Raw genomic sequence first — 23885 nt, 5'->3', positions numbered from 1 at the left:
GACAGGAAGTACAGGCTGGATGGCAGGAACCCTATGGCAGCAAGACCCACTCTGGCTGTGGGGCAGCCCGTGGCCTGGGGCACGGCCCTGGAGGCTTTCCTGGGGGCAGCGAGCGGGCGTGCCCCGCCCTACTCAGCGTGGTGGCTGGGAGCAGACATAGGTTGCTGCGTTTGGCTAATGGAGCTGGGCCGTATCCCCACGTGCTTTCGGAACCAGAGGCCCTGGGGTTCATTCCCCGCCTCATAGGCGCCAACTTTCCCCGGCGCCCCCCTGCCCCGACTCCACCCTTTCCCCACCCCCATTCCAACCCCTTCCCCAAAGTGCCTGCCCCAACTCCACCCCCTTCCTGCCCCTATTGGACCCCTTCCCCAAATCCCCGCCCCGGCCCCGCCTCTTCCCCGACCGCGCCGCGTTCTCCCTCCTCCCCCTCCCTCCCAGCCGAGCGAAACACCTGTTTCGCGGCGCAAGCGCTGGGAGCTGGGGGAAAGAGCAGGCACGCGGCGCGCTCAGGGGAGGAGGCGGAGGTGAGCTGGGGCGGGGATTTTTCCCCGTGGGTGCTCCAGCCCCAGAGCACCCACGGAGTCGGTACCTACGTTCCCCGCTGCTGCCCCACGGAGACGGGTTGCGTCATCTAATCACCTTCTCTGGGTACCGCTACGCTGCAGTAAAAGACCCGCAGCGCGGCCAAGGCTGGTCCGGGCTTGCAGGGCTATAAAATTGTAGTGTAGATGTGTGGGCTTTTCCCGGGCTCCGAGACCTGCGAGCGGGGAGCGTCCCAGAGCCCAGGCTCCAGCCCGGGCCTGAACCTCAACACTGTAATTTTGTACTCGCCACCTGAGCCAGCTGCCCCGGGCTGTGTGACTTGGTGCCGTGGATTTTTTATTGCAGCGTGGTCCTGGGTCATCAATAGAGCAAGTGGCCGTCTCTTTTCTACGGCAGATGGTCTGGGAAAAGCCAAGAGAACTGGCCTGCCTCGGCCAATCTAGGCTCCTCCTGCCAGATCCTGCCCCCGAATCTGAAATTTTCATTTTCTCAATCATTTAGAAGTTTCTAGGCCTGATGGCTGCAAAAGAAACCGTCCAAAGCGGACCCGGGCATGAGCCACACCCCGACGTCCACCTGAGTCTGCAGACAAGCACCCGAAGAAGGCATGAGCCGCCTCATTCAGCTCGGCGGGACGTTCACTCTGAAGTCTAACGACGACGGTTTGCATTAGCGGTTCCCCGGCTGATCAAAGCACCCGCGAAAGGAGAGGGATGATCACGTGACGCGGCTCTGCCCAGGTTACTGTGAGTGGCGCACCACTTTGGCATTGTGAGGGTGGAGCGTGGGCTGTGGGCGTGGCTTGGGCTGTTTTTCCCCCCAGGGGACCTCGGGGCACATGACTTCTTACCAGTAGTGAACAGGTGTTTGACCGGGGGTTCAGCCGCCGTGTTCTTGATGCCTGTGGCGGCGGGCGAGGACTGGGTCCGGCTCAGCGCTTGGTGAGGCAGGGTGGTGATGGTCAGGGAAGCTGGGAAGAGCTGGATGGGCTGCAGCGGCTGAGGTTCGGGGAACACCTACGCGGAGAGGGGATGTACACAGGGCGGGAAATTCACCCACGGCCGAGCCCTCCACAGGCAGCCCGGGCCAGCGGCAGGGCAACAAGCTGGGACGCAGGTTCTGTTCCCGGCTCTGCCACTGACCCGCCCTGTCCCCGCTCTGTGCCTCAGTTTCGCCTCCCACCCTTTGTCCGCTCTGCCTATTAAGACTGTACATTCTGTAGGGCAGGGCCAGGGTCCGTGCGGTGCCCAGCGCAGCGGGACCCTGAGCCTCTAGTGCCACGTCAATATAAGGAATTATTCAGTGCAGAGGCACGACCGGCTGGCAGGGGGCCCAGCGCACGGGGCGAGTGGGCGCCTTGAGTCCCTCTGAGCCAGCACTGGGCACCCACACGTATCCGAATCTGCCCCATCCCGCCTCCCGCTGAAGCATCCGTTTGGCTTTCGATGCCCCACAACACCCAGGCTGCAGCATCCGCGCTCGCCCGGCGGCCAGGCTCCCCCGACCCCTTTCCTCTGCGCTGTGTCTATACCCCTGCAGGACCCCAGCCTGCAATGCCCCAGGCACCTCGGTGATGAGGTTAAGAGCGTGGGCTGGCAGTTCCCAGGTCTCTCCCTATCCTCGTGCTGGGGCCCCGACAGCACCACAGCACGGCGTTGGCACTGCAGAGACGCCAGCGGCTTCCCACCCGCCCGCTCTCCTTTTACGAACCCCGTCCCGTCCGGGGAAAGAGACTCATCCCGCCTCGCCGTGCGTCCCCACGCGCCCCCGCCAGCGCAGTGATCAAATATTCAGCAGCCGGGACGCGAGAGGCTTTGGATGAGTCATGCCCTGGAAGCCGCGGCAGCTGGGTTCGATGTGTGTGTGTGTGGGGGGGGGCTGTGTGGGGGCCGGAAGCGGGGAGCAAAGAGGGCGATGCAGGGGGGGGGGTGGATGAGTCACTCGTCCCTCAGAGCTGTCTCTGATGAATGGGGAGCCAGCTTGGCAGGCTGCAGACGCGACAGAGGCGGAGTTGAAAGCCGCAGAGAGCGGGGAGGAGCTGGGTTGAATGACTGGAGCTGGGCAGGGTGGGAAGCGGGCGCCGGGGCCGTGCCAAAGGGCGCAGGGCTTTGGGAGGGTGTGATCAGGCGTGAGAACGCCCCGGGGGCGCGTGCGGCTGGGCACGCAACGTGGGCATGCGCCCCAGAGCGCGGCCGGGCATGCAAGCGGGCTGGTACTGCGGCCAGGTCTTTGCCCCTCCGCCGACTGCGGCTCTGCTCACGCCCCCAGCCCCACGACCGGGGCCACTTGCCACTGCCGGCCCGGGGCTTTCGTCAGGAGCCAGCACTAGCCGTCTCCCAGGTGCCCGATGATCTCACTAGCCCGTTTCTGTGTAAGCTGGACCCAGCTGGCCAGGGCGAGCGCCTGCTTCCCTGCCCCACCACTGCTGGCTGGCCGGGGCGAGCACCCCACCTCCCAGCCCCCCCGGCTCTCCGAGCAGCCCGGTGGGGAGCCCCCTCCCCATCAGCTGTAAGGGTGACGAGTCCCCAGCACAGCCCGCCATGGGGGATGGGGAAAGCTGGGATCCGGACCCACGCGGTGCTGGGCCAAGGATACACGCCTGGACCAAGGCAGGCTGGAGGGATCTCCAGGGCAAACAGCTGCCCCATCCCTGGCTGGAACGGCGTGATCCCGGCAGCCACACCATGCGGGTGCTACGGCTAGAGTCAACATTTGGGGCGAGCATCTCCCACTGCTGCTCCCTCCTCCCAGGGGTCACACCTGTGGTGGCACATCCCCCACTAGCACAGGGTCGCCCTCTGGTGGCTGGGGCGCAGAATAGGATAAGAGCCTACTACAGGTGCCAGCTGGGGGAGTCACTCCTTTAGACCAAGCAGTAGAGGCACAAGGCCTTAGCCCTGGGTTCGAATCCGCCTGTCAGCCTAAGGAGAGGGGCTGTTCTCCTGGCAGATGGTGAGTAAGGTAGAGGAGACCCTGGTTCATTTAGGGGAGCAGTGGGAGGGGCTCACCTGCTTGTAAGCCACGCCCAGCTCCTCCACCTCCGGCGAGTCGATGTGCTCGTCTTCGTCCCCGCTCGCGCCCCCCTCGTCCTTCACCGGCTCGCCGCCCTCGTCCTCCTCCAGCTCGTCCTGCGTGCTCTCGCTCTCCGGCGAGCCGTCCACCACGAAGGCTACCGGCCCCAGGGGCACCGTGTCCTCCAGCAACGCCTCCTGCTGCTCCGTCAGCTCCTCCTCCGTCTCCTCTGGGTGCGTGGTGGGCTGGCGGGGCAGCTCGCCCGTCTTGGTGATGATCTTTAAAGAGAGGGGCAAGGGGTCTTTGGGGCATCTAGGGGCACAGGGGGTTGGCGCCCAGGCCACGTACAGCAGATGATGCGTCCCCGTCCCCCCCCCACCCGCAGGTGGCACAAGGGGAGGGGGGTTTCTCTGGTGATTGACAGGTTCAATCCACCCATGCCCTGCAAGCCACCCGCCCTGCCCGCCCCATTCCCCCTGCCCACCTTGCCAAGCTGAATTTGCTGCTGTTGCTTCTGCTTCTCTAGGAACTGCTGGTGCTGTTGCTGCATGACCAGCTGCTGCAGGGCCTGGGGGCTCTGGGGCAGCGGGGACGACTGGGTGCGGCTCAGCGGGCGGTGCCGGGGCAGCTTGTTGACCGTCCGCATGTTGGTGGAGATGCGCTCGCCCGTCACCAGCGGGGACTGGCCGTGGAGCGGCACTGGAAGGAGAGAGCAGCCGGGCTAGCGCAGGAAGCCTGATCCAGCGGTAGGGGGGCTGCTGGTCAAGGCACTGGAATGGGAGTCAGGACTCCTGGGTTCTCTCCCCAGCTCCGGTCACTGCGTAGGTCTGGGGCTTACGTTTCCCCTTCTGCGCAGCGCGGAGAGCCACGCCGACAGGGGTGGAGCTAAACACGCCAAGGGCTATTCCAGGCAGCAGGACGGCGGCGCAGCCGGGAACAGAACCCTCCGCCCCAGCCCCCTGCTGCAACCTCACGGCAGCCTCCCATCCCACGAGCCCACTGGCCTGCCTCAAGCTTGGCCCTCCCAGCCTGGCGAGTCTTTCACAGAGGGGCGTTGTCTAGTGGTTAGAGCCGGGGACCGGGCGTCCGAGCGCCGGGCTCTGTCCCTGGCTCAGGCCTAGTGGTTAGAGCCGGGGACCGGGCGTCCGAGCGCCGGGCTCTGTCCCCGGCTCAGGCCTAGTGGTTAGAGCCGGGGACCGGGCGTCTGATCAATACCGAGCCCCATCTCAGGGCAGCTGTTTCCAGGGTCCCTCGGTGATGGCCCCCTGCCCTACCCCAGCATGGCCTGGGCCCCCCGCCCACACTCACCGGCGATCAGCGTGTTCTGCTGGCGGGCCTGCTCCAGGAGCAGCACGTGCTGCAGCAGGGAGGCGTGCCCATGGCTGTTGGTCTCGCCTTCCAGGGCGACCCCCAGCAGGCAGCCGGGGATGGACGAGGTGCTCATGAACTTGCCCGTGAGCGCCCCGCCCTGGCGCAGCGACTGGATGGCCTGGCGCTCCGCCTCCTGCTGGGTGGAGAGCTTCGGGGAAGCCTGCGGGGGGAGGAGAGAGAACAGAGAGTGTCTGGGGGGGGCCTGCTCCTCTGTATCCTCTGAATGCTGGCCAGGGATGGGGGGGCACGATCACGTCCCCTTCCCCCGCCACAAACACACCTCTGGCTGCCAGGACAGTGGGCAGGAGGGTCTCCTGTGGACCGCAAACCCGCTGGGGTTACCAATGGGGAAGGGGGGGTATTAGGACCATGAATGACGTAACCCCCCCCCCGACCGCATCCGGCTCTGTCCCCAGCTCTGCCCTGTCCCCAGATGGCCGCAGGGCTCCGCCCCAGCGAAGGTGGAGCCGACAAAGATGAGTTACTCAGGGGCTCAGTGCCAGGACGTGTCCCATGCCCTGCGCACCTTGGCTGGTGGCAGCACGCCCGCCCACGGCTGCCATGGGCCTGCAGGCACGCCCGGCCCTAGATCCATCTGGAACCGTCCGCGTTATCGAGAGTTAAGCCCTTGGGCTGACACCCCCAGCCAGAGCTGAAGGGCACGCTCTGCCGACCGGCGTCACAACCACTAACACCACCAGGGAGGCCCCCGCCACCTCAGAGCCACGCCTGGCGTGCCCACGCTGCCGCCCGCCTGAAATCTGGGCTCTCCACGGTCCACCCCGGGCGTTTTCAGCCTTTCTCCATGTGGCCCCCTCTGGAAATCTTAAACATGGTCTGGGCCCTCAGGCCTCCACGGACCCCAGGTTGAAAACCCCTGTTCTAGACAGACCCTGGCTGGACTCGGCTCAGTTACTCTGGAGTGACCAGTGGCCTCTTGGCTCAATCCCCAGGAGCTGGCTTTATCTCCGGGCCGGACGAATCCCCCTCCCGCCAAGCCCCTTCCCATCCGAACAGCTGCTCGGTCCCTCGGCTCACGGGGACAAGATCTCCACATGGAAGCAAAGGGTGTGGGACGCACGCAGCAAACTCTGCCAATGCACCTTCCCACCAGCCTCCGATGCTTCCACATGCCCCTCCGCACACACAGCTCTGCCCACGCACCTGAACCCTGCCCCGCAGCCCCCCGCCCCGCGGCTCTGCTCTCTCCCGGGAGCCGCCCGAGCATGGGAGAATTGGAGCTGTGGGCCGACCCCCGCTAGAAACGAGACAGCGAGTGCCCCTCTCCTCCCAGCTGTGAGCCCAGGACCCCTTCCGCAGCCAGGCCCTGGGCCCACCCTAAAGCCGGGCTGTTGTGTTTTCGGGGACCAGTCCATTTCTTTAGTATTATTCTTTGCTCGGATTTGCTAATTACGGTTTAAAACCAACAGCGCCACCAGCAGCTAAGGAAAGACAAAGGTGACGGACGCCCCCGTCTGTTTGATGGGCTGCAGACAGTAACAATGAGAAGCAAGGGGCTGGCTGGAAGGATAATCACTTCCAAACTAGGTGGGGGGTTTAATCAGGCCATACAATTAGGGATCTTTGGGCCAGACACAGATCTCCGGCCAGGAGAACCCCGCTGCCAGGAATCGGAGCAGGTCTGGGGTTCACAGAGCCGCCAGAGGAGACCATCAGATCATCTGTACAGCCTGGGCCGGAGAGTTTTACCCGCTTACCCCCCGACTGAGCCCAATGATCTTAGGGCCCTAAATACCACCGAGACGTAGGCTCCAAAGCGCCAGGTTTGCAAAGGCCTTTCCGCGCCGGGTTCTTCAATAGCACCTGTGTGGGATGGCGGGTGTTTGGTGAGGGCAGCGTGATGGGTGGGACGTGACGGCTGGGTGTGTGTGTGGGTGTGTGAGACAGAGAGAGAGATGAATGTTTGTGTGTGTGATGGACCTGTGTGTGTGTGTCTGTCTGATGGACGTGTGTGTGTGTGTGTGTGATGAACTGGTGTGGGTGTGTGTATGATGGACCTGTGTGTGTGTGTATGATGGACCTGTGTGTGTGATGGACCTGTGTGTGTGTGTGTGTCTGATGGACGTGTGTGTGTGTGTGTGTGTGTGAGATGAACCAGTGTGGGTGTGTGTATGATGGACCTGTGTGTGTGTGTGATGGACCTGTATGTGTGATGGACCTGTGTGTGTATGTGTCTGTCTGATGGACATGTCTGCGTGTGTGTGTGTGTGTGTGTGAGATGAACCAGTGTGGGTGTGTGTATGATGGACCTGTGTGTGTGTGTGATGGACCTGTATATGTGATGGACCTGCGTGTGTGTGTGTGTGTGTCTGATGGACGTGCGTGTGTGTGCGTGTGTGTGTGTGTCTGATGGACGTGCGTGTGTGTGCATGTGTGTGTGTGAGATGAACCAGTGTGAGTGTGTGTATGATGGACCTGTATGTGTGATGGACCTGTGTGTGTATGTGTCTGTCTGATGGACATGTCTGCGTGTGTGTGTGTGTGTGTGTGTGTGTCTGATGGATGTGTGCGTGATGGACGTGTGCGTGTGTGTGTGATGAACCGGTGTGGGAGTGTGTGTGTCTGATGGACATGTCTGTCTGTGTATGTGTATGTGTGTGTCTCTGACGGACATGTGTGTGTGTGTGATGGGGGCCATGGGGGGGGCGGTGAACACTCCTCAGCCTCCCCGGCACAGCTACATTTGGTTTGACCCGCTGTCGGAGGCAGCGCCCCAGCGCGGGGAGCCAGTGGGACCAGGCCAAGGGGGATAGCGCAGGCTCCGGCCGGTACCAGCATCACAGAACTGAAGTCGGCCCCTCGGCCCAGGGCGTGCGCAGGATCAGAACCGGGTCCCCGAAGCAGCTTGGCCTGTCTGGATAAAGTGCCTCCCTCCCTGGGGGATGGAAGCAGCCTGACCCCCCGGTGGGACAGTGGGGTCCCAGCGAGACGCTGGGCTTTGCACAGCAGCCAGACGCGGCCAGTCACAAGGGGCTTCTCTGTCTGGAGCCCAGCTCATCCCTGAGGGCACATCCCCAGGCCAGGCGAACAGCCCCACACCTCCCTCTGGCTGCACAGGGATGGGTCAAGCCCATGTTGTGAGCTCACCACTAGCAGGTTCCCAGATCCATTCGCGGGTGGCAGTGGGCGATCAGAAAACTCCCCACCCTGACTGGGCTGGAAGTCCCCACACCTCGGCCCGCTGGCCCCACGTGCCCCCAAACTACGGTCCCAGTTCCAGGCTGCACTGAGATGCCAGGGCTTGCAGCTCTGCTGTGGGAACAGGGCGGGACCTGGCCGTGCATGGCTGTCTGACCGCACAGGCCGGCGGAGGGCCGGGTGGCAGATACAGAGACAATCGCTTCATAATCACCCCCAACAATGAGAAGAATAAGCAAATTAAAAGATTTCAGGGTCCGTTCAAAAGCATCCGGCGGTCCGGATTTGACCCCAGTTTGCCTATTAACGACCCCCGCTGCAAGGTCAAGCTTATCTCTAGTGGGGCGGGGGCCCGGACTCCTGGGTTCCTTGCCGGGCTTCCCCACCGTCCTTTACCTCGGTGCGAAACGGCTCAGACTGGCGACACGCTGCCCCCGCCCTGTGCCGGCGCACGGGCCGACGCAGCCCTGGTGAGCCCCAAGGATGCACCCCGCCCCGGCATGGGCACGGTCTGCCTCGCTCTCCCCAGCGCCAGGCGCTGCCGTCCTGTACGGAGCGCTGCTCCTGGTCCCCCTGCTGCCTCCATCCTCGCTTGGGGCCGGGGAGGGGGCGGGTGGCCGCACGTGCGCGCCCGTACTCACGTTGAGGTGCGAGTTGGTCACGGTGACCGTTGCCTGCAGTCCGAGGGAGATGTTGGGCAGGGACGGGGAGGTATAGAGGCTGAGCTGGCTAGCGGACCCGTCCATGGCCAGGGCTCTGTGCTGGGGGAGCAGCTGGAAGAGAAAGGAAGGAAGGAAGGAGGGAGGGATGGAGGGAAAGAAAGAGACAAGGGTAAGAAGCTACGTAAGCGAGAGAGGAGGACGTGGCAGCAGCTCAGGTGCGGCTGGTCAGCCCCAGCCCGCCAGGAACAGGACTTGCTAGGACAGCACTAGCCAGCAGGGGGCGCTCTCTTCTACCGCAGGCGTCAAACAAGCGGATCAGCCCAAAGCTCGGTCCTGGCAAGGGGCTTGGGGGGTGGGGGGGAAGCAGCGTGTGGCAGGCGACTGATGGTCCCTACGGTCTCGGCTCTGCCACGGAGGACAGGATCCCGCGGGATGGAGCAGCCGAGGGGCAGAGACGCTGCCCACGCTAATGACTGTTGCTCTGGGCCCCTGCCCCGAGGAGCTGGCTGACCCCCATCGCAGCCCCACAGTCTGGCACCTCTCGAGCTCCTGTCCTTGGATTGCTTGGGATCCACCCCCCAACTCCCACTACTGAATTCAGATACGGTGGGTAACACGTCAGCTCCAGCACGCCGGGGAGAACCGGCCCGGCCCTGGCACCCCAGAAGAACCTCTCCCTATTGCCACCCGCCCAGCACACACATGGGGGGGCCCAGCTCGGCCGCCCCAGGATGGCCCCTTTAACTATTTAAATCAGGGCCTTCAATCTACATGCGGCGACTGCACCGGGGACCTGCCCACCGAAAATGCCAGCTTCCAGGTGAAGGAAATGGAACAAGTAAACAAAGGGCAGCAACTGGGGAATGAGATTTAAACGACCTCCCGACTTTACCGAGCTCATGTCACTCGGGTCCCGAGGAAGGTATCTGGGGGGGGGTAGTTTGGTCATTGGCTGTTTTGTTTTGTTTTATTTTTTAGGCAACATATGTTTTGTTTTCTCTAATGGCAGCATCCCAACTGCAGAGGAAGAAAAAGCCCCAGACACTCTCCCAGCCCCAGCTAAAAATAACCTCAAAATCCCCCAATCTCTTTCCCCCCAGCCCTGTGGGAGTCACCCGAGCAAGAGAATCGGCGCCGTTTCCACTAGAAATTCCATCGTCCCGCTAGCATCCACCCAGACACACGCCTCGCACTCGCGTGTGCTTCGCTCGTGGAACGCGCCAGCGATGTGAAGCCCCCAGCGACCCCCACCCACAATATTAACCCTTTCCTCCTGGAACACTGCAGCCCTCCTGTAGCCAAAGAAAAGGTTTAGAGACAAGACAGAAGAGAGGAAAACGTCGTTGACGTTACAGTAGCCACAAGATTTGCCTGGAGATTGCGGATAAAAAGGAAAGGGCCCAGCACGTGTCAGAGCAGCGTTGATGGAGACGGGGCAGTTCCACTAAGGAGATGAGTTTTCAGCTCTTTGGTCAGGGCTCGTGCTGAAGAAAGCAAGCGAGGACTGGGGTGGGGGAGGCCCAGCGCCCCCCCGGGGGGGGGCTCCCTTACCTCGGTGTGGATGTTGGGGGCGGAGCCTGTGAAGCCATTCTCGGCGATGGCGCTGTTGGAGCTGTTCGGGGAGCTGGGACCGGACCCCGGGGCGCTGTTACACACAGAGGAGACTGCAAGAGAAAGGGAGAATTGCACACACGGCCCAGACGCCCGTTCCCTGCAATGCTCCCGATGGCCAGGCCGATCCAGACGTCATTCCCATGGGCCAGGAGCTAAACCCTGCAACCTTCACTGCCCTTCCCAAGCGGGCTCGACCTGCCCTGGGCATCCAGCATGGACCCAAACCAGCCTTGAGGGCCAGGCTGGCAAAGGCATCGATCTCCACCAGCAAATTTGGCACAGACGTCTGCACAACTGACCCACCGAGGGTCTGGGAGGAAGGGACGCTGCCTTTCCCCAGCGTCAGAGCACTCCTGCCACAGTGGGAGAGGGGTGCAAGAGTGTCGTCTAGTGGTTAGACAGGAGACGCCGCAGGAGTTCTAGTCCCTGCTTGGGGAGCATTCAAGTCACTGCCCGCCTCAGTTTCCCCGACCGTTGCTTCTCCTCGCGGGGGTAGGGCTGCAGGGGCTACATTCTGCAGTGTTCGTCAAGCACTTTGCAAGCCCTGAGTGGAAGGATTTGGAAAGGATGAAATGTAATTACTATCAGCTCACCCCCATTCTTGGGCCCAAAGGATGGGCACAGAGCTGGGCTCAGGGCGTGCGAAATCCCTGACCCAGGACTCATTACAGCGAAGGCGGCTTGACAAGTGTTTGCTAGTACCATCGCTCTGCCCGGCTCCCTGCGTGGGCCAGGATCGGGGGGCTGGCCACACAAGCGGTTGAGACCGTGAGCTCTGTGGTCCCGCACAGCTGGAACGAGATCACCTTCCCTACACAGGCATGGCCCGGATCCCCCGGGGCTGTGCCCTCGTGGGCCCCAGTGCAAAGCAGGGATAAGCCGGTAGCGGTCGGAGTCAGTAGCGTCTGGAGCAAATGATTGCGCGGGGGAGACGGCGGGATTTTAACACGACCCCAGATGCAATGCACCAAAAAGAAAAAAATCCCATCTTCCCACGTGGCAGGGTGGGCCCCACGAGTCTCCCCGTTCCCCGGCTGTGACTGCCCCAGGCCATTGGGCACCCTAGGTTAGAAATCCAGGTCAGCACAAACCCCCATCCAGACAGGTACGAAAACAACCGCGGGCTTCACGTCCCCGTTCCCAGCCTGCTCTGCACCGCCCCCAGCCACCCGCACTAGATGGGCGGAAGCGGTTCGCCCAGCACCACCTACATGCCAGGGTCAGCAGACAGGGGGCAGATCCTCCATTGACTTCAACGGGATGCTGATTTACATCCGCTGGGATCTGGCCCGTGGCCATCAATGGACTTGCCCCGGCTGCGGATCTGGCCCATTGACGCTCTGCGGATGGGCCCCACCCTGTATCTCAGGCAGACAAGTACCTGCCGCTGCCCTTGACGGCTGCCACTGTCGCGGCTCCAGAACACGTCGGACGTTATGTAACAGCAGCTCAGAGGCGGCTGCTGTATCTGCCCCCGCCCCCTCCCCTGCAAAACATTTCCTTAGAGAGCAACAACAGATGCTCCTGGATTATCCCCCCCCCCACACACACACACACAAAATGGCCCCGCACAGATTATAGGGCTTCTGGATTAATTTCTTAATTCGATATGAACACTTGGTTGCATAGCAGCGAGCGGGCTGCAGCCCCGCCAGAGGAGCTGGGGCGACTGGCTCATCCCTCGTGGAGCCGGGATCCCGTCGCCGGGGGCAGGCCGGCCTGGGTTTCAGAGGAGATGGACGGGCAGGTGTCAATCAGGGCAACGCTGCCTGGTCTGTGCAGACTCCAGGGAGCCGGGCACAATATTCAATCCAACCAGGAAATCAAATGCAAGAGGGGAAGGAGCAGCCGACCCCACAAACCCCAGCCCTTCTGCAGAGACCATCCCTCAAAATCCCCATCACAGAATCCACGCCCCCCGCCCGCCCACCGTTCACCGCAGCCCAGGCGAACGGGCTTTGCAGCATGCCGTGACGGTCCCCAGATTTAGGCTATTTCCAACCAGGGATGGGAATTTCAACCTCCAGGGGATGCCCTGTCAGCCTCTCCCTCTCTCATAAACCTCGGGGGGGTCAGTTCGCCCAGCACGGCTGGTGGCAGGCGGCCTCGGACAGACAGATCCCACGCCACGCAGGGGACAGATTTTCACAAGAGCTCCTGCCACATTTGTAAGTCAGCAGCAGCCACATGCAGGGCCAGAACTCAGTTCTCGCTCGGGTGCTGACATCAGAACCAGGGCCCAGCACCCAGCACTTCCCATTGTCACTCAACCGGCATCTGACGCACTTTGGAAAATCCAAGCTCAATGCCAACATCAGGACACCAAGGCAGCCCGTCCGGGCCCCAGAGCCTGGCTACCCTCAAGACTCTCCACTTCCCAAGCAGGGTTTCCATCTTCGCTCTCCAAATGGAAATTCACCGCCATGCTCTGGTCTGCAGGGAAACAGGCAGGCGGGGGCTGGATCGGTCGCCGGCTCTGGGCCAGACATTTACCCTGCGAGTTACAAACCCGAGTAGCAAACGACAGACGCACACGCACAGTCAAAGGGATCGACGCAGCCTATAATCCGTCCTCAGATCTACCAGCGTCACCCAGGGAAGTTTCTTTGCTATAAACTAAGACCTGGTCTACTCTTAAAATGTAGAGCGACCCAACGCCGTCACTCGGGGGTGTGATAAAATTCACCCCCCTGAATGCCGCAGTTAAGCCGACCTAGCTGCCGGGGCACGGGGAGGTGGATTTCACCTCCATCGATGAAAACCCCCTTCCGTCAATGTAGGAAGCGTCTGCACTACAGCGCCGTCAGCGAAGCTGTAACCTAAAGTTGTACAGGTACAACCCCCGTGGGGACAATCTTATTTCAGCATAAGAGGATCACGTAGGGAACCACGCTAAGAAAAACCACTCAGAGCTGAGAAGGTCCATAGAGGGATGATACTGGTATAACTAGACCTGTACGATAGATATCGGTATAACTGGGAAAACGTACCCACGGAGACCAGCCTTTAGTCTCCTGCAGGCCTGCTCTACTCTGGAAAGTTTCACTAGCGTTCACAACCGACAGAGCCTTGCCAGCACCAGCCCTAGTGTGGACACGGGCAAAACCGTCCAGCCAAAGAGTCCTGCCACTGGTTTAAGCAACTCCGGCAAAAGAACTCTCTTACTGTGTCTCCGCTAGGGAAGTTTGCACTACAGGGCTCTCCCTTAAGGGAGCACCAGCTAGCTTGCCCGCATCCACGCCCCAGGAGTTAACGGGACGCTGCCAAGGCAGAGCCGACTGCGCGCACACAACACCCACCACCGCGCATGCCAACCAGAGGTTTCTCTATTTAGCCTCTCCGGGGCTCCAGGCAGAGACCAGCAACTCTAACGGAAACACCCCACACACACACACATCCCGAAGCTCAACAAGGCGAAATGACACCGGAGAGCCCCCCCTTCCCAAGCAAAAGGAGCACGCACACAACTGCGGCTTAGCGGCTGTTTGCACGCACGCTCACGGGATTTGCACGTGCATTCCCGACAACTGCGTGTTCAAATCAGGCGCGTGGTTGTGCACACACGCAGTCGGCGATCTCGCTGGACGCAGGGCAGCGGGATGATATTCAGAGACCCACAGCGGGCCGTGATTCCCCCGCTGGGAGCCGTGCTCCACCCACCTGATGTTTGTGGGTAAAGCAATGAAAGGACACAGTCTATGTACTTCTCTCTGCTTAGGATCTTCCCTGTCCTGTCTGAGCCCCACCCAGAAATTCAAGGTCACCATGTGGGTCTAATCAAAGGCGATCTCTCCCTGCCCAACCATTCCTTTCTGCACGTCACGTTCTCACCCCTTTGGGGTTCAGGTTTCTTGCAAAGTAACAATGGTCTGGAGCCCCGGCTGTGAGCACCCCCGGCCCCCAAAGACTTGTTCCGCACGCTGGCTGTTTGCCATGCGTCCAAAGAACACGCTGCACACCAATTAGTGATACTTCTACGCTGCAGCCGTTTTCAGCCACTGACCCCCGAGTGTTTTACAAAGAGAGGCAGCGGCAGCAGCACCCCCCCACCCATGGGGAACTGGGGTATGGAGAGGGGAAGTGACTCACCGCTAGAGTAAATCAGTGGCACGGCTGGGGTTAAAACCCAAGAGTCTGGGCTCCCAGCCAGGTGCTCAAGCCACCGCTCAACGCCGTCCCCTCTCCCCTCTCTAGACCACACCAGACACAACTTCCGTTTAATCAGAACCAAAGCCCCGTGCTGAATGACCAAGGGGATCCCGCGTGCCGACGGGCAGCCCCCGCGAGTCGGTCCCACAGGCCTCGCTCACCCGTGATCTCGATGGCTCTCTTTTTGAACGTGCTGATGACGGTCCCGTCTTTCCTCCGCAACAAGGGGCTGCTCCTGCGCTCGGCCACCTTCTGTTTTAACCGCGAGCGCACTTTTAAGTTGGGTTCCGAGGCTGGAAGGGGAAAGGAAAAGCATCATGAACGGGGCTCACCCGGACTCGGTGCCCCAGGCCCGCCTCCCACTGCCTCCCGGCCCCCCGCTGGCAGCTCCGGGCCACTGCCCTGCCCCTGTGGCTACAAGCTAGAGGGGCTGTGGCTGAGATGACAGCAGCTCGCCCTCCCCCCGCCATCCCACATTCCCGCCAGAGCCTGGAATATCCTTCCTCCCCCTCCGCCCGTCACACTGACCCTTTCCCCAGCAGGACCCCGGGGTGTCCGTTGCGCCCCCCAGTCCTCAGGGGCCTTCTCCACCCACAACAGCGGGCCAGCCCCTTCTAGACACCAGCTGTTTGGATTGGGGCCTCTGGGCGGGCGGGTCAAATCCAGCCTGGGGCAGTAGTGAGCACCAATCGCTGCCCTCTGATGGCTGTTTGGTGGGGCTCTGGGGCCGGGGTCTGGTCCGTAAAGCACTTAGTGTCCTAAGGGCTTTGCAAAGAGCTCAGGGCCAGGTTTGCCAGGGCCAGATTTCCAGACGAGCTCAGCTCCCAAGGTGCACCCCGCGTGCTGGACTCTGATGAAAATTTGGCCTCCGATTCTGGTGCCTAAATGAGAACTGGGCTCTCGTGAATATTAGGTCCTATATTGATAATTACAGCCCTCCGCGGGCTAGGATGAAGCTGTGCTAGCTACAAGCACAGATCCTCCCCACCTCCCTCCAGAGGGCATCAGTCTCCATGGCTTAGTTCAGACCTTGACCTCTCTTCTGACAAGGGGGCCAATTATGATGGTCATTTTTGTGACACCGGCCCAGTGGGAACTGTCCTGAGATCTGCCCAGCTCATTTCACTCAGACTCCCAAACAGCCAGCAGGTGGCAACGTTCTGCAGTCGGCTACCGCCCTGGGTTGGATTCGAACCCGTGGCCCGGAGGCAAAGCCGCACCCGTTCCCCCGATCCAGCCAGCCAGCCAGCCCCACCGAGGCGGAGTGTAAGTTTCCCTTCCCCTCCAGCGGCACTGACCGGTTTTCCGGAGCGGAAAGTCGTCTCTGCTGTCGTATGTGCCGAGTAGGGGTAGTTTGTAGGAGGGCGGTGTTCCCGGGCTGCCTGTTTGGGGAGGGGAACTCTGGTCCAACGAGGTATGATGGGCTCCCCTGCGGAGACAGGCCGAGAAGCAAAGCTGTTAGAGACCTACCCCGTTGGCTGGTACCTGTGCACCCAACTGGCCAGAGAGAGACAGGCAGCCCCGCGCCCCAGCCCGAGTGCAAACTCTCTCTGATCCAGCCTCTGTCCGTCCTACCCATGCAGGGAGACAGGTCTGTTTGAGCCTACCCATGACCCCGCTCTCTCCGCCGAGCCGGGAATGCCCTCCAGGTGACACACAGGGGAACTCAGGCCCCATCAACCCTAGCGGGGGACCTAAGTGACAACCCGACCCACTCCCCGGGGTGGAGAAAAAAAAAAAAATATATATATATATATATATATATATGGAGATATACCTATCTCATAGAGCTGGAAGGGACCCTGAAAGGTCATTGAGTCCAGCCCCCTGCCTTCACTAGCAGGACCAAGTACTGATTTTGCCCCAGATCCCTAAGTGGCCCCCTCAAGGATTGAACTCACAACCCTGGGTTTAGCAGGCCAATGCTCAAACCACTGAGCTATCCCTCCCTCCTGCCTGGATGGGACTGAGGCATGTCTCCCCTGGGCTCTATATCCTTAGGCCGAGCAGGGGGGCCCCAGTGTCTAGACAGACCGCGCTCTCTCCAGCCAAGGGTGGGACAGGGACACAATTCAAACCCTGCCCGGTCCCGGCTCCGCTCGAAGACCCGACCACGTTATAACCAGGGGGACAATTGGGCTGTGACGGGGTGGCAGAGCTCGGGAGAGGATCAGGAGAAAAGTGTGTGTGGGGGGGGGTTAACAATCTCTGTGGGATCCCGGAGGTCCCTGGGCAATACTGGGCCAGGGTGTGAGGACCCTGGTGGAAACACAAAATGTTACTGGTAAGCAGGAAGGAAGTGCGGGGGAGGGGGACGGCCAATCAGGGACCTGTTTTTAGCCGGCTAAGTGGATTTATCCCCTAAGCATCCCTGGACTCAGGAAGTGGAGTAGGTCACTGCGATGCAATTAGCCGCCGCGCGTGCCAGCCCCTTTTTAAAGCCAGAGGCGAAGAGAGACGTCACAGCCACCTCCCAGCCTCGGGGCCGGACGGGCTCCCTCCGCGGGACCCAGAATGGGGCCGTTTTGGTTTGACTGGATTCGTGTTAACCGCTCACGTCCCTCAGTGATGCCCTGGCCTCCTGGGGAAGCCTGGCGCATCCACACGCCACCCTGAGACTCCCCATTGGGATGTTACGCTGTACATGCCCCATTACCCACCCAGGGCTCCGACAAAGATACACCGCAGGAAACAAGGGCGGGGGGAGCGTGTGGCTTAGCAGCTAGAGGGCCTGCGAACCCGGGCTTGCGTGACCCACCAGACCACAGCACAGGAGAGAACCCCGGAGTCCTGACGCCCAGCTCTAACCACTACACCACACTCCCGCCCAGGGCAGAGCGCAGAACCCAGGAGTCCGGGATCTCAGTCTTCTAAGAGAGGCCCCAGCCAGTTCACCCGGCCCTCCCCTGCTCCGCCGGGCCCGCCGGCCAACCTACCAGCATTTGGGGTGCTGTGGGAGGGAATGGTTGAAGCCGCCTGCGGTCAGCTCTTTTGATTTGCTGAGTAGGAACTCCTGGAGTTTTAGCTTCACTTCCGTGCTGGCGATCGCACCTGCAGACAGACGGGACACGGTCCATGGGGGAGGCACAGGCCAACCATGCGACCGAGAGCATGGCTGGGGAGAAGGATCCCCCGAGCCCTACGGGCTCATGTGTCCCGGGCCGGGTGATCTCTGGACTTGGGCGCTGAGCGGGGCGGCACCAATGCCACCAACAGACCCCCACCAAGACTGGCAGACAAGGGGTTTGGGTCTTTTATTCAGGACCGAAAGCTCAGACCAGACCCGACACGAGTCTCAGGGGCTTGGGCCTCCCCCGTGGCCCCTGGCGCAGTTCTGGTTCCGGGTCACATGCAAAGTGGGCCCCTGCCGTGGGCCACATGCCCCCTGCAAAGTTCTACCCTGTGTCCCTACGGCCCCCTGGAGACAACGTCCCCCAGCATGCACTGCTCTCTCTTGAGCCACACTCCCAGAATGCAACGCTCCGCCTCGCTCCGCCAGGATCCAGACGGAGCATGGCTGGGATCTGCGCTCTCCCGGGCCGAGCCCAGCCAGACCATGGGGCTTTAGGCCCCCGGGCCAGGCTTTGCCCCAGCTGGGCCCAGGCTCCGCAGGGCAGGGGCTGAACGCCTGCCCCCCCCCCGCCCCGCCCCCCCGGCGGGCTCTTACTTTCTTTGCTCTTCTCCTTGTTCCGGAGGATGAGGAGCTGCTGCTCCAGCCGCTGCTTCTCCAGCTCCTCCTGCCGCAGCTGCTCCTGTTTGCGCTGCTGCTCCAGCTCCTGCTGCCGCTTTGCTGCCAGCATCTCCTGCTGCTGCTGCCAGGCAGAGGGGGCGGGGTTAGCGGGCAGAGGGGGCAGAAACCGGCAGGGGGTAAGAGCGGGGCGGGGGGGGAGAGACGAGGCGGGGGTAAGAGCGGGGCGGGGGGGGGAGAGACGAGGCGGGGGGGGAGAGACGAGGCAGGGGGTAAGAGCGGGGCGGGGGGGGGGAGAGACGAGGCAGGGGGTAAGAGCGGGGCGGGGGGGGGAGAGACGAGGCAGGGGGTAAGAGCGGGGCGGGGGGGGAGAGACGAGGCAGGGGGTAAGAGCGGGGCGGGGGGGGAGAGACGAGGCAGGGGGTAAGAGCGGGGCGGGGGGGGAGAGACGAGGCAGGGGGTAAGAGCGGGGCGGGGGGGGGAGAGACGAGGCAGGGGGTAAGAGCGGGGCGGAGGGGGGAGAGACGAGGCAGGGGGTAAGAGCGGGGCGGGGGGGGGAGAGACGAGGCAGGGGGTAAGAGCGGGGCGGGGGGGGAGAGACGAGGCAGGGGGTAAGAGCGGGGCGGGGGGGAGAGACGAGGCGGGGGTAAGAGCGGGGCGGGGGGGGAGAGACGAGGCAGGGGGTAAGAGCGGGGCGGGGGGGGGAGAGACGAGGCAGGGGGTAAGAGCGGGGCGGGGGAGGGGAGAGACGAGGCAGGGGGTAAGAGCGGGGCGGGGGAGGGGAGAGACGAGGCAGGGGGTAAGAGCGGGGCGGGGGGGGGAGAGACGAGGCAGGGGGTAAGAGCGGGGCGGGGGGGGAGAGACGAGGCAGGGGGTAAGAGCGGGGCGGGGGGGGAGAGACGAGGCAGGGGGTAAGAGCGGGGCGGAGGGGGGAGAGACGAGGCAGGGGGTAAGAGCGGGGCGGGGGGGGGGAGAGACGAGGCAGGGGGAAACCAAGTGAGAGCCGGAGAGGGGACTAAGGAGGGGAGGGGACACCAGGTGTGAATGGGGGGGGGACAGGTGAGCAGGGGAGGGAGGGTGAACCCAGGTGGCAGGGGAGTCCCTCGTTTGAGGGACCCAGGTTAGCATGGAGGGGCCCCGTGTAAAGCACACGCCCCCTGCCTGCGGGGCCCGGTCGCAGCCCAGGCTGCCGGAGCGCGACTCCCCAGCTCCGGCCCTTGGCGCAGGGCTGGCACGGAGGGGAGAGCCGGCTGGCTTCCCAGAAGGCCCTCTGGTGGCTGGTGCAGCGGGGGGCTTGTTTCAGCCCAGAGGCCCCCTCCAGCAGGCCGGGGGGGCACCTGAGGTGGGGCAAGGAGGCATCAAGCCACTCGCCTGGGGTCAGGCAGCGAGCAAGCGGCTAAGCCGGGATTAAACCCAGGACCTGGCCGGCTCTCGCACGGGCTCCTTGAGGAGAGGGAGCTGCTCAGAGCAGCCTGGCTAGGAGCTGGCAAAGAGGCCCCCACTGGGGCAGCGTGCATGGAAGCCCCCGCACATCCTTCGAGAGCCAGGCCTGCACCACCAGCATCGGGGGGGAGGGGGGAGCTTCAAAGGGGCAATGAGATGGAATAGGGGACGTCTGGGAGACATCGGAGCCCTAGGCAAGGCAGGGAGCCAGCAAGGGATGCTGGGAAAATTTGCCCCTGCATCCCTTGCCTTCCGTGGCTATAACAGGCCGGCGGGGCGGAGGGGCTTTGGGTTCTCAGCCTCCGGTCTGAAACCGGGACACTCCTCTCCTACCCACAGTGCAGCTGTGTTGGCTTCAGTGGGTGAACGAGCAGAGAATCAGGCCCCCTGCACCTAAAGTCCACGGGCCGGCCCCGACGACTCAGCCCGCTGCAGTACGTTCCACCCCGTGCAGCGTGCGGGCCCTCTGAACGAGACTTCGGCAAAGCCAGCTCCTGTAGGCTCTGCCGGGGAGCAGCAGGGGGTTGCCCTTGTCTCAAATTCTCTTGCCCCTTCCCCAGGCATTGCCACGCTATGTGCAGGTGAGATACCACCCCAGAGGTGGCCGCATCTCAAGGGAGTGATCCGGGATCCTTCAGGATGAAAGGGGCTATAGAAGCTTGCAGTACTCCACAGGGGAGAGCTCCCTCCTTTACGCAGGGTGGGAGGGGAAAGGAAGGACAATTGTGCATTACTGTGGTTTTTGCGCTGTGTTTGTACAGCGCCTAGCACACTGGGGTCCTGGGCCATGACTAGGCCTCCTAGGTGCCATGGTGATACGAATAATAATAATTAGTGGCTGATTTATTTAGTGCCTCTGGACGCCTCCAAAGGTCTCCCACGGGAATGCAACCTCTGCCCACTACTGCAATGCAGCCACTTCTGGGGTGGAACGGGGCCGCCACTCTGTGCTAGCAGCTCAACAGCAGGTTCGGGTGGGAAATGAGGAGGAACACGGCCCGCAGCTAAAGCAAGAGAGGAATCTTGGGCTGGCGAAGTGTAGTCAACCCACCTCCCCCCAATCAGAATGCGGCAGGACGCCAGGGTCCTCATGAAAAGGGCCAGGGGATTTCAACGATCAGAGCCCCTTTGGCTCTGGGGCTCAGCTGAAAGCCAGAGTCCCCTCGTGACGTGGTAGCAGCAGCCTGGCCAACCCCAGGCCTTCAAAACTCACCCAGTAGTCTCCCCCCCAGCCCCCCCCTTCGAATGATGAGATTTAATAAAAATAGTAGGGGGGGGGGTGTTTCTTTTTTTATTCCCTTTCCACTTTTGGAGCCTTTCAGAGTTGTGTCTCCCGGCCTCTCTCCGCAACCCGGGGTGGGGCAAGAACCGGTTGTATTTTTAAATGAAAGCCACGATTCTCAGTCCTCACCTGACTCTAGGAGCTGGGGCTTTCAGAAGAGCACCCAACATCATGAGACACTCTGCCCCGCCCCCCCAACTCAGGATAGGCTGGGCAGGAGCTGGCACCCCTCTACTAGGCCAGCCCCAGCGCTGGAGGAAGAGCAGCCCCTCCCCTGCCGAGTCACTAACATCTCCCACGAGGCATCGTTAGAGCAGCGGCCCCCAGGTGCAGGGCTGGTTCGACTGACCTTGCGGGTCTCCCCTCCCGGTACCAGCCAGGCTCCAGCCTGCTTAGCTAGGCCAGGGGGAGCGGGGCAGGGCTCTGCGATGCCCTCCAGGGAGTGCGGCGGTGGCAGCCCCACGGGGCATCTCACCTTGAGGTGCTTCTGCAGCTGGACCTCGTGCTGCCGCGTCAAGTGCTCGTGCTGCTTCTGGAACTCGGCGAAGAGCAGTTGTTTCTGCAACTGCTGCTGCTGCTTCAGGACCAGCAACTCCTGCTGCAGCTGCTGCTCCCGCACCGCCGGGTCCACGCTGGGCCCGCTGCCCCGGGCGTCTGTCCGCAGGTCCACCGGGCTGCTGCCGCCGCTGCCACCACCGCCGCAGGAGTTCTGCATGGCCACGGGCAGCACCGGCTTCACGTCTACCGCTGGGGAGCAAACAGAGACAGGCCTCGGCAATCAGCCCCCGCCAGGGACCAGCCAGCGGGGAGGGCAGAGCTCGAGGGCGGGAGGACTCCCCCTCTCAGCTAAAAGCAAGGGAGAGTTCCCCTTCCGCTCTCCTGCTGGCTCGCTGGGCACGGGGGCAGGGAGCAGCTGGGGGCCCACTGGGCCCAGCGCCCCAGGAACAGCCGGGGTGCCCTGGTGGGTCCGGCGTCCCGGGACCGGCCATGATGCCCCAGTGGGCCCAGCGTCCCAGGAACGGTCCGGGTGCCCCGGTGGGCCTGGCGTCCCGGGAACGGCCTGGGTGCCCCAGTGGGCCCAGCGTCCCAGGAACGGTCCGGGTGCCCCGGTGGGCCTGGCGTCCCGGGAACGGCCTGGGTGCCCCGGTGGGCCTGGCGTCCTGGGAACGGCCGGGGTGCCCCGGTGGGCCCGGCGTCCCGGGAACGGCCTGGGTGCCCCGGTGGGCCTGGCGTCCTGGGAACGGCCAGGGTGCCCCATTGGGCCCAGCATCCCGGGAACAGCCACGGTGCCCTGGCGTCCCGGGAACGGCCGGGGTGCCCCATTGGGCCCAGTGTCCCGGGAACGGCCGGGGTGCCCCGGTGGGCCCAGCGTCCCGGGAACGGCCTGGGTGCCCCGGTGGGCCTGGCGTCCTGGGAACGGCCAGGGTGCCCCATTGGGCCCAGCATCCCGGGAACAGCCACGGTGCCCTGGCGTCCCGGGAACGTCCAGGGTGCCCCATTGGGCCCAGCGTCCCGAGAACGGCCGGGGTGCCCCGGTGGGCCCAGCATCCCGGGGTGCTTTAGAGAACGGGGCCAAGTCAAATCCATCCAGGTCATGGAATCTCCTGCATTTCCCATTCCCACCCTCCCTCTGTCTGCCCCTGGCCTGGCACTGCCCCCTAGTTAATGGAGCCCCAGAGCTTCCAGCCAGCCCGTCTCGGAGTGTCACACGCTGGCTAACCTGGGGGCTGGGCTGGATCAGGGTTAAACAAGCAGTAGATCGAGCTGGCTATGTCCAGCGTTACCCCCGTCGGCCCCCTCACTCCTGGCAGAGACCCTGCAAGGGGGCCATGGCTGCACACTCACCAGAATGAGGTGAGCTCTCACTCCCTGGACACGATGCGTGGGCATTGGGGAGGCGCCTTCTCCCCTCTCGGCCAGCCCTTCACTCCCCCCGCGCGGGCCAACGTGCGCTGTGGGATCTGAGGGAGACCCTTGCTAGCGGGAAGCGGCCAGCGCTCCAGACCTGATCCTCACAGAGTCACTTCTACTGGGACCCGGACCGGCTGTGCAGAGCCACTTCCTGGATGCAAGAGCCAAGGCAGAGATCTGAGTCTGGGAGGCAGCTCCCAGCGCGGGCGGCCTAGGCAGAGCCCAGGGTAGGAGACGAGGGATATTCCCCATCCCCCTACGACCCTTGGGGCTCGGCAGATCCAGGGTCCAGTTCCCCTAGCCCCGCTGCCCAGCAGGACGCTCCTGTCATTGCCCAGGGCACCGTAACCCACCGTGCAGCCCCTTGCGCGCCGTAGGCCCTGTGGTCATGGCTGCGCCAGGCGCCGGGGCTTTGGCAAGCTGTGAATGAGTCGAGAGCCGCGGTGACTCAGTCGCTCACTCCTCTGATTGTCTCCCCGTCTGTTGTAAAACCATGTGCGCTGTCATTAACCCGCACAGGCCCAGGGGGTGTGTGTTCTTGTGTGTGTGTGTTCGTGTGTGTGTGTTTGTGTGTGCACTCGTGTGTGTTCGGGTGTGCATGTGTTCAGGTGTTCATGTGTGTGTGTGTTCATTCGCGGGGCACATGGCAGCGCCGGCTACTCCCACCTCTCCTGCAGCGAGGGGTTTCTCCAGGAAATTATCCCCTTTCTGTGGGTTTATTGTAACGACACCGAGGGGGGGGACGGATCAACACATAGGGCTAAATATAGACAGAGCCAAACAGCAGCTGTTGTGAGCGGGGCGGGGAGGCTGGAGGGTGGAAGCGGGAGGTGCAGGACAGCGCTGAAGAGAGCTGGCACATGAGCGCTGCTGCAAAAGGCAGGAGGGGGAAGAAGCTACAGAAGGAAAGAGAGAGAAAATCGCTGACCGCTGGCCCTTCCCCGTGAGGATCTCAAAGCATTAATGAGTTAAGTTTCACCCACACACACACTGCCCCCCACTACGAGGTACTGTGTTATTTATGGGCATGGTCATAGCACCTAGGCACCCC

General features: G+C 62.7%; 1 protein-coding gene across 6 annotated transcripts in view; it reads right to left on the bottom strand.

Moving 5' to 3' along the window:
• HDAC5 (histone deacetylase 5) overlaps positions 1-23885 on the bottom strand; it is a 103680-nt gene that overhangs the window by 18864 nt on the left and 60931 nt on the right. For 4 of the 6 annotated variants that reach the window (XM_054014345.1, XM_054014348.1, XM_054014346.1 and 1 more), the window contains 11 exons: positions 21399-21670; positions 18178-18322; positions 17447-17561; positions 15809-15939; positions 14672-14803; positions 10299-10411; positions 8727-8858; positions 4864-5086; positions 4040-4254; positions 3552-3833; positions 1394-1559 (listed from right to left, as the gene is read on the bottom strand). In XM_054014345.1, the coding sequence (XP_053870320.1) occupies positions 1394-1559; positions 3552-3833; positions 4040-4254; positions 4864-5086; positions 8727-8858; positions 10299-10411; positions 14672-14803; positions 15809-15939; positions 17447-17561; positions 18178-18322; positions 21399-21670 (1926 nt within the window). Of the gene's footprint in view, positions 1-1393; positions 1560-3551; positions 3834-4039; positions 4255-4863; positions 5087-8726; positions 8859-10298; positions 10412-14671; positions 14804-15808; positions 15940-17446; positions 17562-18177; positions 18323-21398; positions 21671-22768; positions 22789-23885 lie in introns of those variants that run through there. The other 2 variants (XM_054014349.1, XM_054014347.1) reach the window with 2 other exon arrangements.

This window comes from Malaclemys terrapin, chromosome 25 (genome assembly GCF_027887155.1).
Source record: "Malaclemys terrapin pileata isolate rMalTer1 chromosome 25, rMalTer1.hap1, whole genome shotgun sequence".
In the NCBI taxonomy this organism is placed as follows: domain Eukaryota; kingdom Metazoa; phylum Chordata; order Testudines; family Emydidae; genus Malaclemys; species Malaclemys terrapin.
The sequence above is the reverse complement of the archived record's forward strand: the minus strand, read 5'-3'. Positions and strand labels throughout refer to the sequence as shown.